We start from the raw sequence: 12,584 nt of genomic DNA on the forward strand, positions 1-12,584 counted from the left end.
CCTTCCAACACATCTCAATCCTGTTGTCCCAGTTTGGGATGGCAAAGGATGGCTTCCAGCCGGAACCACACTTAGATCTCCCTTTGTTCCATCCCATGTGAAGGCAGCGTGGCCGTGTGGCATCTCAGCATCTCTCTGGTGACACTGATGCTGTTCAGGGGCTACCCTGCAGCTGCTTGTGATTTTCCCACTGCTCTGGACCAGCTCCAGAGGTGGAGCTGAAAGAAATTCCTTCCAGCTGCTCCAGGTGGGGCTGTGTTTTCCTTTTGGGGTTCACAAGGGGGAGGGGGGGGGGTTTGCCCTGGCGTTAGGCACCTCTTGTCACTGCTCTTTGCGGCAAATATCCTGCATTATCCCATTAGTCCGAGCCACGCATTAACCTTTATGCTGTGGGTCCGTTGCATGGAAGAATGCTCTGCTGGCCACTACAACTCGGGGTGTTTCAGCAGGCTCTCGTCAGCTGCTCACACTTTAACTTTCAACCCAGTTAATAACCGTTTGGCTTAAACCCGTGTTAAACCCGCTGGGGACTTGCGTAACGCCCTTGAACCTGGAGATGCCGCTCGCACCCGCCTCAAACCTTTCCCATCGATCCAGTGTTTTATCCGGGAGGGTTAACATTGCTTTTTATTTCCCTTGAGATTCCTGCTTTCCACGAGCCTGCCCGTGTCGGGGTGGGTTGGGTTTTTAAAGCTCGGTGTTACCTGGAGATGGGATGGATTCGCTCGCTTGGGATGCTGTGGGAGATCGCCAGCTCCATCCAGTTTCCCCAGTTAAAGGTTCGCAGGATCAGACTTGAGTTGAAGGGACCTTAAAGCTCATCCAGTTCCAACCCTATTGCCATGAGCAGAGACACCTTCCACTAGACCAGCTTTAAAAACCACACAGCAAAGCAGCTGGAAAGAGTCAGTTTGTGGCTTTTAGCCCATCACTGATGCTCGTGGCATCACCTGCAGCGGTCCAGCAGCATCCCCTCCTCCCTGCCTCAGTTTCTCTACCTGTGAGCAACGAACTGCTTCCTCTGTCAGTGCCTTTGAGAGCTCCTCAGGAAAGCTCTGGGGCAGAGGTTGGTCTTGTTGATTAAGTGCTTGCTATGATTACAGCAGGGATTAGTTTGACCCGGTGGTTTGTTTAGGTTTGCCTTAACCACCCAGCTCGCAATCAGAGCGCTGTGAAGCCGGTGAGCTAATGCTGACCTGTAGCACTTCACCTCCTGACTTCCCAGTGTGCCATTAGCCATAACCTGGCTTTTCATTAGGGCTCGTTGTTGTGGAGTCATCGAAGGATTGGGGATGTGCTCAGCCCCACTCGGGTTATTCACTGGAAGGTGTAAAGAATGAGCTGGGGTCATTCTGCTTTGTGGCATTCCCATTCCTGGCTCTTTCCCTGTGCCTGTGTACAGCCCCATTCCCTTTTGATTTTGGAAGCTGTTGTATTGTTAAATAAACACCCACCAGTTCCCTTCATGTAGAATGGGGAAAGCAGGCATTCTCTCCTTTGCTTTAGGTGAAGGGGGTTTTGTTTGATGTATATATGTACATAGTGTATATATGCACTATCGTACACTGGTATATTGCAATGTCAGAAGGACAAGAAGGAGGGACACAAGAGGGACGTGGAGCTGCTGGAGCGAGGCCGGAGGAGGCCATGGAGATGCTGCGAGGGCTGGAGCAGCTCTGCTCTGGAGCCAGGCTGAGAGAGCTGGGCTGGGGCAGCCTGGACAAGAGAAGGCTCCTGAAGGGGAGACCTGAGAGCAGCTCCAGTGCCTAAAGGGGCTGCAGGAAAGCTGGAGAGGGGCTTGGGACAAGGGATGTAGGGACAGGCCAAGGGGAATGGCTTTAACCTGCCCGAGGGGAGACTGAGATGAGCTCTTAGGCAGAAGCTCTTCCCTGGGAGGGTGCTGAGGCGCTGGCACAGGGTGCCCAGAGAAGCTGTGGCTGCCCCATCCCTGGCAGTGTTCAAGGCCAGGTTGGACACAGGGGCTTGGAGCAAGCTGGAACTGGATGAGCTTTCAGGTCCCTTCCACCACAAACCAGGCTGGGGTTCTATGAATACACATATCATAAAGAAATACGCATGTATGTAGACGTATGTATCTGCACCAGAGCAGCTCTTCTCCAACCACCCCTTGAGGCTCTCCCAGCACTTCCCTGGTTCAGGGCTGTTTTCTCCCCACTCATTCCCCAGCTTCATCTTTCTTCAGCAAACTCATTCCTTCTGCTTGAGTGCTGCTGGTGGCCGGAGCAGTGGTGCTGCCTTCCCAGCCCTCCATGTTCAGGGCTCCTCTCCCCTTGATTTCATGCTCTGTGAGGACACACAGACCCGATGGACCAATGTGCAGGCAGAGACGAGGGCAGAAACAGGGCACGATGCAGGCACCTGCCCACGTTCCTCACTGCTTCATTTGTGCCGTCGTGGCAGGTTCCTTTTATAGAGGAGCAAGTCAGCATCTTCCTGGAATGTGAGGCCAGGCTGAGAGAGCTGGGAGTGTTGAGCCTGGGGAAGAGAAGGCTCAGGGAGACCTTGTCACCGTGTTCCAGTAGTTAAAGTGGGGCTGCAAAGAAGACAGAGAGTCCCTTTGGACAAGGAGCCCCATGGGAAAGACGAGGGGTGATGGGCACAAGTTGCTGCTGGGGAGATTCCAAGTGGACACAGGAGGGAAGATGTTTCACCATGAGAACAAGCATTGGAATCATCTCCCCAGGGAAGTGGTGGCTCCCCAGCGTTGGACACTGTTAAGACTGGGCTGGACAGGGTGCTGGGACATCCAGTGCAGGTGATGCTTTGCCTGGAAAGGTTGGACCAGATGGTGCTTGAGGTCTCTTCCAACCTGGGATTCATGTGAATGCTCCATCCCTGGCAGTGTTCAAGACCAGGTTGGACAAGGCCTTGGGTGACATGATTTAGTGTGAGGTGTCCCTGCCCACGGCAGGGGGGTTGGAACTGGATGATCTTAAGGCCCTTTCCAACCCTAACTAGTCTATGATTCCCCCCTCACACTGCAGAGAGGGTCCCATCCACTGGGGAAATCCTTCCTTGGGTGAGTGTTTCTGTGGTACCAACCCCCTTTTCTACAGGCAGCTCATCCCAGTCTCCATCCCGGGGCTGTGGTGGGTGCCCCAGGAGGACCATCTGCAATGCCGTGGCCGTGCAGAGAGCAACAGGGAGGCTTTTGTTCTGCACCAGAAACTTTTCATCCTTCTTTATGGCTCCTTTTTTATTTCTCTTGGCTGTGCTCTCACGAATCTGAAGCAGATTAAAATACAGATCCTCCTCCTCCCCCACTTCCAGAAAGGCCAAAAAAAGCCCAACCCCAAAGCTTGGCTGCTTCAACTCATCCCATTTCACTGGAGTCTGCTCAAGTTAACAGTTTCCTGCATCCTGGGCAGCACAACTGGAGTTTTTCCCCTCTCACATCCATGGGGTTTGCCATAACCCTCCTCGGCAGCATGAGGAAGGGAGGACGTGGACCAGGGTTGCTCTGATATGGGGCAGGTTACTGCACACAAGGCTTGGATGAATCTGGACCGGCACCGTGGGGGACCAAAGGGGGCAGAGTGCTGCGGTATGGCTGGCAGGTAGGGATGCATGGCTGCATTGGGGGTGTCCTTTGGGGGCAGAATATTAGGTACCACTGGGAGAAGAAAGGAGGATGGGGTGTGTGGGATGGAGCTTTGTTTCTCTGGATCAGTTGTTTGGTGGCGGTGGGATGGTTTGTAGCTGGGGTCGTGGGGACTGGTGGAAAAGCTGCATGGATCAGTTGGACATGACCATAAGGGGTTTCTCTTGGCTTCATGAGATGCTAAATGCAGCCTGGATCTTCCTTATCCATCGTCTGCTTTTGTGCTTGGTCTTCTGTGGTATCTCCCGATGCAAGAGCTGGATTGAACCCCCTGCCTTTGGTAGGAAGAGCATCTCCGGTTACAGGAGTTATAATGGAAAGGAAATCAATAGTCCAGTGCTGGTTGGTTGTGTTGCCTCTTCTCCAAGAATGTTTTCTCCTTCCTTGCACCTGAAGCTTTCCCACATGGAGCATCTCTGACCTTCTCTTGGAGTGGTTGAGGAGCTGGAGCCACCCAAACCTTGGCCAACACCAGTGACCATCAGCCCCAGTGCAGGCAGGGACAGGCAGAGCCTCATCCTCCAGCCAAAACATCCTCCATGGATGAGTGTGACAGAGGGGAGAGCCCCTGAACCGTGTCAAATCCCTTTGACCCAGCAGGGCATGGAAACCAAACCCAAGCCTATGAGCTGTGCATTAACCCTGCCAAGAGCTGGGAACAAAGGTTTCGGGGCTGGTTTGGGCTTTTCCTCCTTGATTTGCAAAGCAAACCAGGCTGGGCTGAGCAGAGCAAGCATTGGTGGAGGAGTGTGAGCTGCAGGGTGGTTGCTGGGCTATAAAACCCCATCCTACCAGTGCTGGCAGGGGGCTGTGCCGCGTCTCCGAGCTCCTGTAGCGTATCCCCGTTGAGCCGGGAGCGTCTGAACATGCGTGTTGGTCTCTGGAGGCTTTAATCAAATCCAGGCTTTCCCAGAAATCGCCCCCGAACTTCCAGCGAGCCGAGGAATCCGAAAGCAGCCGGAGCGAGGAGGCTCCGGGCTGGGAATTCCGGGCTGGAATGGTGGAGATGCTGCCTTCGGCGAGGGGCGCGAGGAGGGTGCGGGCAAGGGGCTGAAAGGTGAGTGTGTCCCATCAGCAGGGATGTGAGTGATGCAGAGGGGATGGGAGAGGAGAGGAAGGAGCAGAAGGTTCAGCAGAAACAGGATCTGAAGGGGGAAAGGAGATGCAGGAGCGAGGAGGCTGCTTGGAGCACTGGGGTGCTTGCAGGATGCTTTGGGTTTTGGTGTTGCTCCCCGGTATGGTTTGGGTTTAGAATCATCATGGAATGGGTTGGGTTGGAAGGGAGCTTAAAGCTCAATCCAGTTCCACAGCAGGGACCCCTTCCACTAGAGCAGCTTGCTCCAAGCCCCTGTGTCCAACCTGGCCTTGAACACTGCCAGGGATGGGGCAGCCACAGCTTCTCTGGGCACCCTGTGCCAGCGCCTCAGCACCCTCCTGGTAAAGACTGAAGCAGTGAGGTGCCACCTCCTCACCCCGTGTACAAGTGGGAGAGGTGCAATTACTGCTCCCTGGAAAACCCCCTGCTCCAGGGGAGGGTTTTGTTATCCCTCAGTAATTGTATTTAGGAAACAGGGCTCAGGCTTCAGGTACTTTCCCTGCTGGTTGGGGAACTTCGGTGCGTGCCCCGTCCAGCCCTGTGCTGTGGGCAGGAAGGAGAACACGAGCCATAGCTCTTGAACTGCCTCTTCCAAGCTGGGGGTGAACTCTCTGCCTGGCCAGGGACGGTTGTGATCGTTCAGGGGTGAATGCTTCAAAGAAGGATCGCAAAAGGAAGGAGTCATGAAGGGAAGGGGGAAAGATGTGCTTGGCTTTGAGTGTTAACGTGGGGAGACAGAGACACCGGGTTGGTTCCTGCCTTACCCCTGAAGAGCACCCTGTCAGGGTGATGGTAACGTACTCACATCCTGCGCAGTGCATCCTAAAAGCCATGAGAGAGGGGATCCATTGCAATCCTTATTCCAGGCAGCTGCTCCTGGTTTAGTTTGGTCTCTCCAAGGGGAGGGAGGGTTTGGTGCGAGCCGTGGTGCGTGGACAGCTCAAATCATTGCATCTCCTTTGGGGCTTTGCTGAGGGGAAGCAGCTTTGGGGTTGGGCTGAGGAATAGAGCTGGAACCTGCAAAAATTCCCTGGAAAAACCCAAACCAAGTCTCTTTTATGGCTCCTGTAATTCCTTGGCAGCGCTGCGGAGGGGATGGGAATGTCGTCCTCGTTCTCTCTGTGTGGAGCGTGTTGAACCCGCGCCGGTTCGTGTCCATGCTCCATGCTTTGGGAGGGGGGGGATTTCTATGGAAGGAGGAATCAGTTTGGAAAGCACAGGAGGGGAAAGGAAGGAAAACCTGCTTTGCTACGAGGTTTTTCTGGCTGCTTCCAGTGTTTCGGTCTAAGTAATGAGGGGCTTGGGGGACACTGGCTGCAACTGGCTGCAGATCCCTGCCGTCCGTCTGTTGTGGTGTTTAACTTGAAGGATGATGTGTGTAGGGACGAGGGGAAAATAGCTGGAGGAGAAACTCCCAGCGGGAGGAGAAGAATCCCAGCCCTGGCTGATGCAGCCCTGCTTTGTTTTCAGTGGTGTGAGCCCGGAGCTCAGTTTTGGGCACCCCAGGGGGGACGAGCAAGGAGGCAGCGCTGCTCAATGCCTTCTCCTTCCCCCATGCTCCCTTTAGGGGGACCATTGGTGTCCAAAGGGCATCCCCATGCTGCTAAAGGAGCCTCCTGTCCATGTGTTTTCTCCCGCAGCCTACCCATGAGCTCAGACTTCCAGCATTACAGTTTCAGGATGCCGAACATCGGGTTCCAGAACCTGCCTCTCAACATATACATCGTGGTTTTCGGCACGGCCATCTTCGTCTTCATCCTCAGTTTGCTCTTCTGTTGCTACTTGATCAGGTAAGGGAGCGTTCCCCAGCTGCATTCAGGAGCTGCCCTGGTTCAGAATGAGCCTGTTGCTCGTCCCTCCATGCCCAAAAGACGATGGCATCGCCTTGGCTTTCCGTAACGTGCCTTGTGCCAACCTGATGCGATCCCTGAAGTGGTTTAACTTGGCCTCATCACCAGTGGGTTTGCTCAGCCGTGTAGTGGGAGAGCAAATGTTTATCCCTAACAGAGCCTGTGTGCACAGTGTGTACACAGTGAGTACTGAAACCCACTTCCCCAGTGCGTCTCAGAGCTCCCAATCACACAGGCAATTCCCTTCTCCACTTTAAAACCAGGATGTATTTGTCTGTAGGGTCCTAAAGGCATGAATATTGAGGGGCTGGAGCGGGGCCAGAGAAGGGCACTGGAGCTGGTGCAGGGCCTGGAGCACAAGTGTGATGGGGAAGGGCTGAGGGACCTGGGGGGTTCAGTGTGGAGAAGAGAAGGCTCAGGGGGGACCTGATGGCTCCCTACAAGTGCCTGACAGGAGGATGGAGCCAGGAGGGGCTGGGCTCTGCTCCCAAGGAACAAGGGATGGGACAAGAGGGAACGGCCTCAAGCTGCACCAGGGCAGGTTTAGATGGAGCTGAGGAACAATTCCTGCCCCAGAGGGTGCTCAGGCATTGGAACAGGCTGCCCAGGGCAGGGCTGCAGTCACTGTCCCTGCAAGTGTTCACACCCCATGGAGACGAGGCCTCAGTGCCATGGGGCAGTGGCGCCCTTGGCAGTGCTGGGCAATGGTTGGACTGGGTGAGTTTAAAGGTCTTTCCCAACCCAGTTGATTCCATGACTCTCTGCAAACACAGTCGGCCGCTCAGGCTGGAAAAGGATGTTTTGTGGTTCCATTTCTGCTTAATGTTTCAACAGGTTGTCCTCTTTAATGAGTAACTCGTGTCCTGTGTGCGTAAGGAATGTTTAATGCCCGTCAGGTTGGTTATGGGACACAAATTGCTCGTTCAACAGCACAGTTTAGAGATTAATGATGCAGGGTTGAGGCGTTAATCTGCGCAACGGGGAGCAGGAGGCGGGGGGGTAAAGGTTGATCCCGTTTGGGGCTTGTGTTAATTGGTTTATGGGCCACTGGGGAGGGAATTGGGCCACTGCTTGAGAGGAGAAAGTCTTCCTGCTGCAGGGGAGTGGGGAAAAGCACAGTGCCTGGGAATTGTGGCAGCAATAGCCCTCTTGTAGAAGAGCTTTTCCATCCTCTTTCCACCCCTTTTGGCTTTTCAGATGGCCTCAGCTCCCTGCTAGCCACGCAGCCATCCCATCCCCTCCCTCTGTCCCCATAACACAGGCGCCTGGTCCCTTGTCCATCACAGAGGAAGAAGGTTTTCACTAAGGTTTTTTATCCAGAGGCTTTTGTCCTGCATTTGTAGAGCAGGGAAGCAGGATTTCAGTGTCTCCCTCTGAATATTTGATCGTTTCCATCTATTTTTCAGCTCTGTATGAAGCAAAACCTCATAAAGCTTGCACGTGAGCCCAAAGCCAGGGTTACCCAGCAGTTATTTGTGCTGCCTGGGCATCAATCCTCCCTTTTGCCTGCAGTTAGGAGTAAGAGAATGGTGTTTGAAGGTGGACACATCTGTCCACCCCAGCAGATAAGGCAGAAGCAGATCAAGGGGTCACCCCAACCAGCTTGGTATCTCCGTGCTCGATGTTAGCACAATCCGTGCTGGGATACTGCATCCACATCCAGTGTTCCCATTTTAACTGGGACACCAATGGGAGGGGGATGCATAAGGAGCAGACAAGCGGTGTTCAGAAGGTTCAGGGGTGTGTTTTGCCCAGATGAAGCTTGAATCTACACAGCTCACTTGGCAAATGGAGAGGTGGTTTGGGCTTTGAGAGCGTTCTCCTGGGCACCAGGCCTGGCTGGGTGTGTTCTGCCCCTAAGAAGAAGCAACAAGCGGTCATGTCTGTGGGATCAGGCCAGAAAACCTCACCTGAGTGCTGTGACCTCAATATTGAGACCTCACCTGGAGCATTGTGTGCAGTTCTGGGGTCCTCAACATAAAAAGGACATGGAACTGTTGGAACAAGTCCAGAGGAGGCCACGAGGATGATCAGGGGCTGGAGCACCTCCTGTATGAAGACAGGCTGAGGAAGTTGGGGCTGTTCAGGCTGGAGAAGAGAAGGCTGCGTGGAGACCTCAGAGCAGCTTCCAGTATCTGAAGGGGGCCGATAGGGATGCTGGGGAGGGACTCTTCATTAGGGACTGTAGTGATAGGACAAGGGGTGATGGGTTCAAACTGAAACAGGGGAAGTTTAGATTGGATCTAAGGAGGAAATTCTTTCCTGTGAGGGTGGTGAGGCACTGGAATGGGTTGCCCAGGGAGGTTGTGAATGCTCCATCCCTGGCAGTGTTCAAGTCCAGGCTGGACAGAGCCTTGGGTGCCATGGTTTAGTGTGAGGTGTCCCTGCCCATGGCAGGGGGGTTGGAACTGGATGATCTTAAGGTCCTTTCCAACCCAAACTGTTCTATGATTCTATGATTCTATGAACCTTTACATTTAGCAGTGGGAGGCTTGTTGTAAGAGAGAGGGTGAGTAACCGGTGGAGCAAGCCAGCAAGGGAAGTGGCAAGTGCTCTGTCTCCTCATGTCTTTAAATGAAGACAGAGGGGCCTTGCTGGATGAGACGCTTTGGCTCCTGTTACTGAGGAGCTATTTAACGCGCTGTGATAGATGGGAGGTTGGATTAGATCGTCTCACGAGCCCTTTATAGCACTGAACTCGAGAGGGACTTCATGAATTGCTCTGCAAACCGCTGCCCCCTGCTCTGCTATTGGCAAAACAGAGCCAAAGCAGCAGCCTCCAGCCCTTGTTTTGAAGGGGGTTTGCTGTGCCATGGGATTACCTGTGCTGGTGGCTCCACCTTGACAGTGCCCAAGGCCAGGTTGGATGGGTCTTGGTCCCATTGGAGCAACCTGCTCCAGCGGAAGGTGGTCCTGCCCATTGCAGGGGGTTGGAACTGGAGGAGGTTTAAGGTCCCTTCCAACCCAAACCATTCCGTGATGCTATGATCTGTTTGGCAAACAACAAGTGTGGGGCTCATGGCGCCATCCCCTGGGCCCTGGTTCTCATCGCCTGCGTGGGATCAGAGCATCCCATGCTCCCTCCTCGCATCCCCAGCTGGAGTGTGCAAGAACCAGCATCTGGTGTATTTACCTCTTCATCACAGAGCTGATGGCATTAAGTAAAGGGTGTAGCAGGGGAGGAGAGCACTTTGCTTCACAGCCACGTCCATAGAGAGTGCACTGCCCACTCGGATGGGAGGAAAGGTGATGGTTTTAGTCCGGTTGGATCAAAATGGAATCCAGTAGGAATTGCAGCCAAAAGCAAAGCAAAGATCATCGCTGTCTGTGCAGTCCAGGTGGATCTTGAGCTCTTCTGCTGCTGGAAACCGCTCTGGTACAAAGCACAGGTCCTGTCCTCGTGCTCCCATCTCTGCCTGGAAAAGTTAACGGGAAAAAGGGGAGAAAGAGGAGCGGAAGTGCTGCAGGTGGCTGTTTGTGTCTGATCTCTGCTGGGGACACAGGGGCTGTCCAGCCTGGAGGAGAGAAGGCTGCGTGGAGACCTCAGAGCAGCTTCCAGTGTCTGAAGGGGTCTGCAAGGATGCTGGGGAGGGACTCTTCATTAGGGACTGTAGTGATAGGACAAGGGGTGATGGGTTCAAACTGAAACAGGGGAAGTTCGGGTTAGAGATAAGGCAGAAGCTCTTCCCTGGGAGGGTGCTGAGGCGCTGGCACAGGGTGCCCAGAGAAGCTGTGGCTGCCCCATCCCTGGCAGTGCTCAAGGCCAGGTTGGACACAGGGGCTTGGAGCAAGCTGCTCTAGTGGAAGGGGTCCCTGCCCGTGGCAGGGGTTGGAGCTGGATGAGCTTTAAGCTCCCTTCCAACACGAACCAGGCTGGGATTCGATGAAACAAGCAGATCCTGGAGGGAAACCTGCCAAAGGGTTTCCTCCAGTTTATTCCTGTAGTTGTTCGCTTGATTTGGAGTCACTCAGGTAAGTGAGGTGCTCCCTTTCCTGTGGGAAGCATGGAAAGCTTGGGAAGAGAGCACAGACCCCACGGAAGGCCGTTACTGCATTCGTGGATGGGTGGTGGTGCTCGTACACACGCAGTCTCCAGCCCTGCGCTGGTTTCTAAGCCGCTGTGTGGTCCCTTATCTAAACCCGCATCTGCCAGACATTCCTCTGGAGTCACAGCTCCTGACAGGAGATGGATGGAGCCCCGTGTCCAGCAGGGAATAACGCCTGCCAGCATCCCGGGTCTCATTACAACAGCTGTGTAAGGTCCAACTGGGATCCGACTGCCCCCGGATCCTGACTTGGGAAGGGGAGCACGGAAGGGCAGACGGAGCTCACACACTTCAGGACCAGATGTGCTCGTGCCCTTCCCCATAACCTTCAGGGAGGGGGTGATTTTGGCACATTCTCCCTGTGTACCTTGATCCCGTGGCATCCGAGCTGCGTGGATCCGCGTCCAGATGCCACCACCACGTCTTGGCCCTGTTCTACACAACACATTCCCTCTGCTGGCTTTGCCTGTGGTGCTCAGTGCTCCATAGGGCAGATTCCTTTTCCCATGCCGGCAGAGTTTCCCCCCTCCTATGCAGCCTCCAGCCCTGCAGCCTGCTTTGCCCCATCTGTCTTTCATAACCAGTTTCCCAGCCGCCGGCATCCCTGCGGATCGGGCTGGTTTCAGCCTGTTCGCTCCATTGTGCCTGCATCTTCTGCTCCCGTTGCTGCTCGGGGGCACTGGTGGAGGGATCCTGACCCCACTTTCATCCCCGGCTCTGCAGGCAGGTTCCCTGCCAGGCGGCAGCACTGGAGGAGCAGGGATGGCTCCCTGTGGAATGGGAGGCTCAGGAGCTGATTTATTGCATCTCTCTCGCAGTCGTTCCTCAACTTTGAAGGTCCAGGACCATTTATGGGGGTGTTTTTGAGCACAAAAGGGATGTATTTTACATCCTGTTTTTTATGTAGCACCCACTGCAGCCTTGTGGGAGCTGGAAGCCTCGGAGAGCTCCGGGTGAAACGGGCAGGGGTTGAGCCAGCCCTGGAATAGCTTTTTGGGAAGTGAAACTACAGGCAAGGGAGTTTCCCAGCTGAAATCCCACTGGAGACAGGGACGATGCTGCTCTGGTTGTCCAAGCGCTGCAGACACTCGAGGACATCTGATGGAAAGCCCTTTGTGAGACTGCAGAGCACTTCACTAAATGGCACGTCTTGAAATGAGGAGCAGTGTTAGGTGGGGGGTTTAAAGGTACTGATTTGAGGAGGATCAGCTTCTCCAGCCAGAGCGATCCGCCGGGATGTGGGAACTGGGCTGCTGTTGGGAGGGATGTTTTATTGATCGTGGGATGACATGGGTTGGGTGGGAAGGGAGCTTAAAGCTCCTCCAGCTCCAACCCCTGCCACAGGCAGGGACCCCTTCCACTAGAGCAGCTTGCTCCAAGCCCCTGTGTCCAACCTGGCCTTGAACACTGCCAGGGATGGGGCAGCCACAGCTTCTCTGGGCACCCTGTGCCAGCGCCTCAGCACCCTCCCAGGGAAGAGCTTCTGCCTAAGAGCTCATCTCAGTCTCCCCTCGGGCAGGTTCAAGCCATTCCCCTTGGCCTGTCCCTACATCCCTTGTCCCAAGCCCCTCTCCAGCTTTTCTGCAGCCCCTTCAGGCACTGGAGCTGCTCTCAGGTCTCCCCTTGAGGAGCCTTCTCTTGTCCAGGCTGCCCCAGCCCAGCTCTCTCAGCCTGGCTCCAGAGCAGAGCTGCTCCAGCCCTCGCAGCATCTCCATGGCCTCCTCTGGCCTCGCTCCAGCAGCTCCACGTCCCTCTTGTGCTGCTGGATCAGGGCTGCAGGGGGGGTCTCCCCAGAGCGCAGCAGAGGGGCAGGATCCCCTCCCTGAGCTGCTGCTCACGCTCTGGGGGTGCACCCAGCACACCGGGGGGGGGGGTCTGGGCTCAAGTGCTCACTGAAGCTGGGTCATGGGGAGCTTCTCCTCACCCAACACCCCCAGTGCTGCTCCTCAGGGCTGCTCCATCCGGGCTCC

The 12,584-nt window shown here is 55.0% G+C and overlaps 1 protein-coding gene across 6 annotated transcripts in view; it reads left to right on the top strand.

Moving 5' to 3' along the window:
* The window catches only part of RNF24 (ring finger protein 24), a 31,977-nt gene that overhangs the window by 14,378 nt on the left and 5,015 nt on the right, over positions 1–12,584 (top strand). For 3 of the 6 annotated variants that reach the window (XM_061440996.1, XM_061440993.1, XM_061440992.1), the window contains one exon: positions 6,359–6,508. In XM_061440996.1, the coding sequence (XP_061296980.1) occupies positions 6,366–6,508 (143 nt within the window). In that variant the 5' untranslated portion in view covers positions 6,359–6,365. Of the gene's footprint in view, positions 1–3,552; positions 3,579–4,457; positions 4,680–5,560; positions 5,646–6,358; positions 6,509–12,584 lie in introns of those variants that run through there. The other 3 variants (XM_061440990.1, XM_061440991.1, XM_061440994.1) reach the window with 3 other exon arrangements.

Source organism: Pezoporus flaviventris, unplaced genomic scaffold (genome assembly GCF_033815535.1).
Source record: "Pezoporus flaviventris isolate CSIRO_AGI_PZ_B2104156 unplaced genomic scaffold, CSIRO_AGI_Pfla_v1 ptg000188l, whole genome shotgun sequence".
Classification (NCBI taxonomy): domain Eukaryota; kingdom Metazoa; phylum Chordata; class Aves; order Psittaciformes; family Psittacidae; genus Pezoporus; species Pezoporus flaviventris.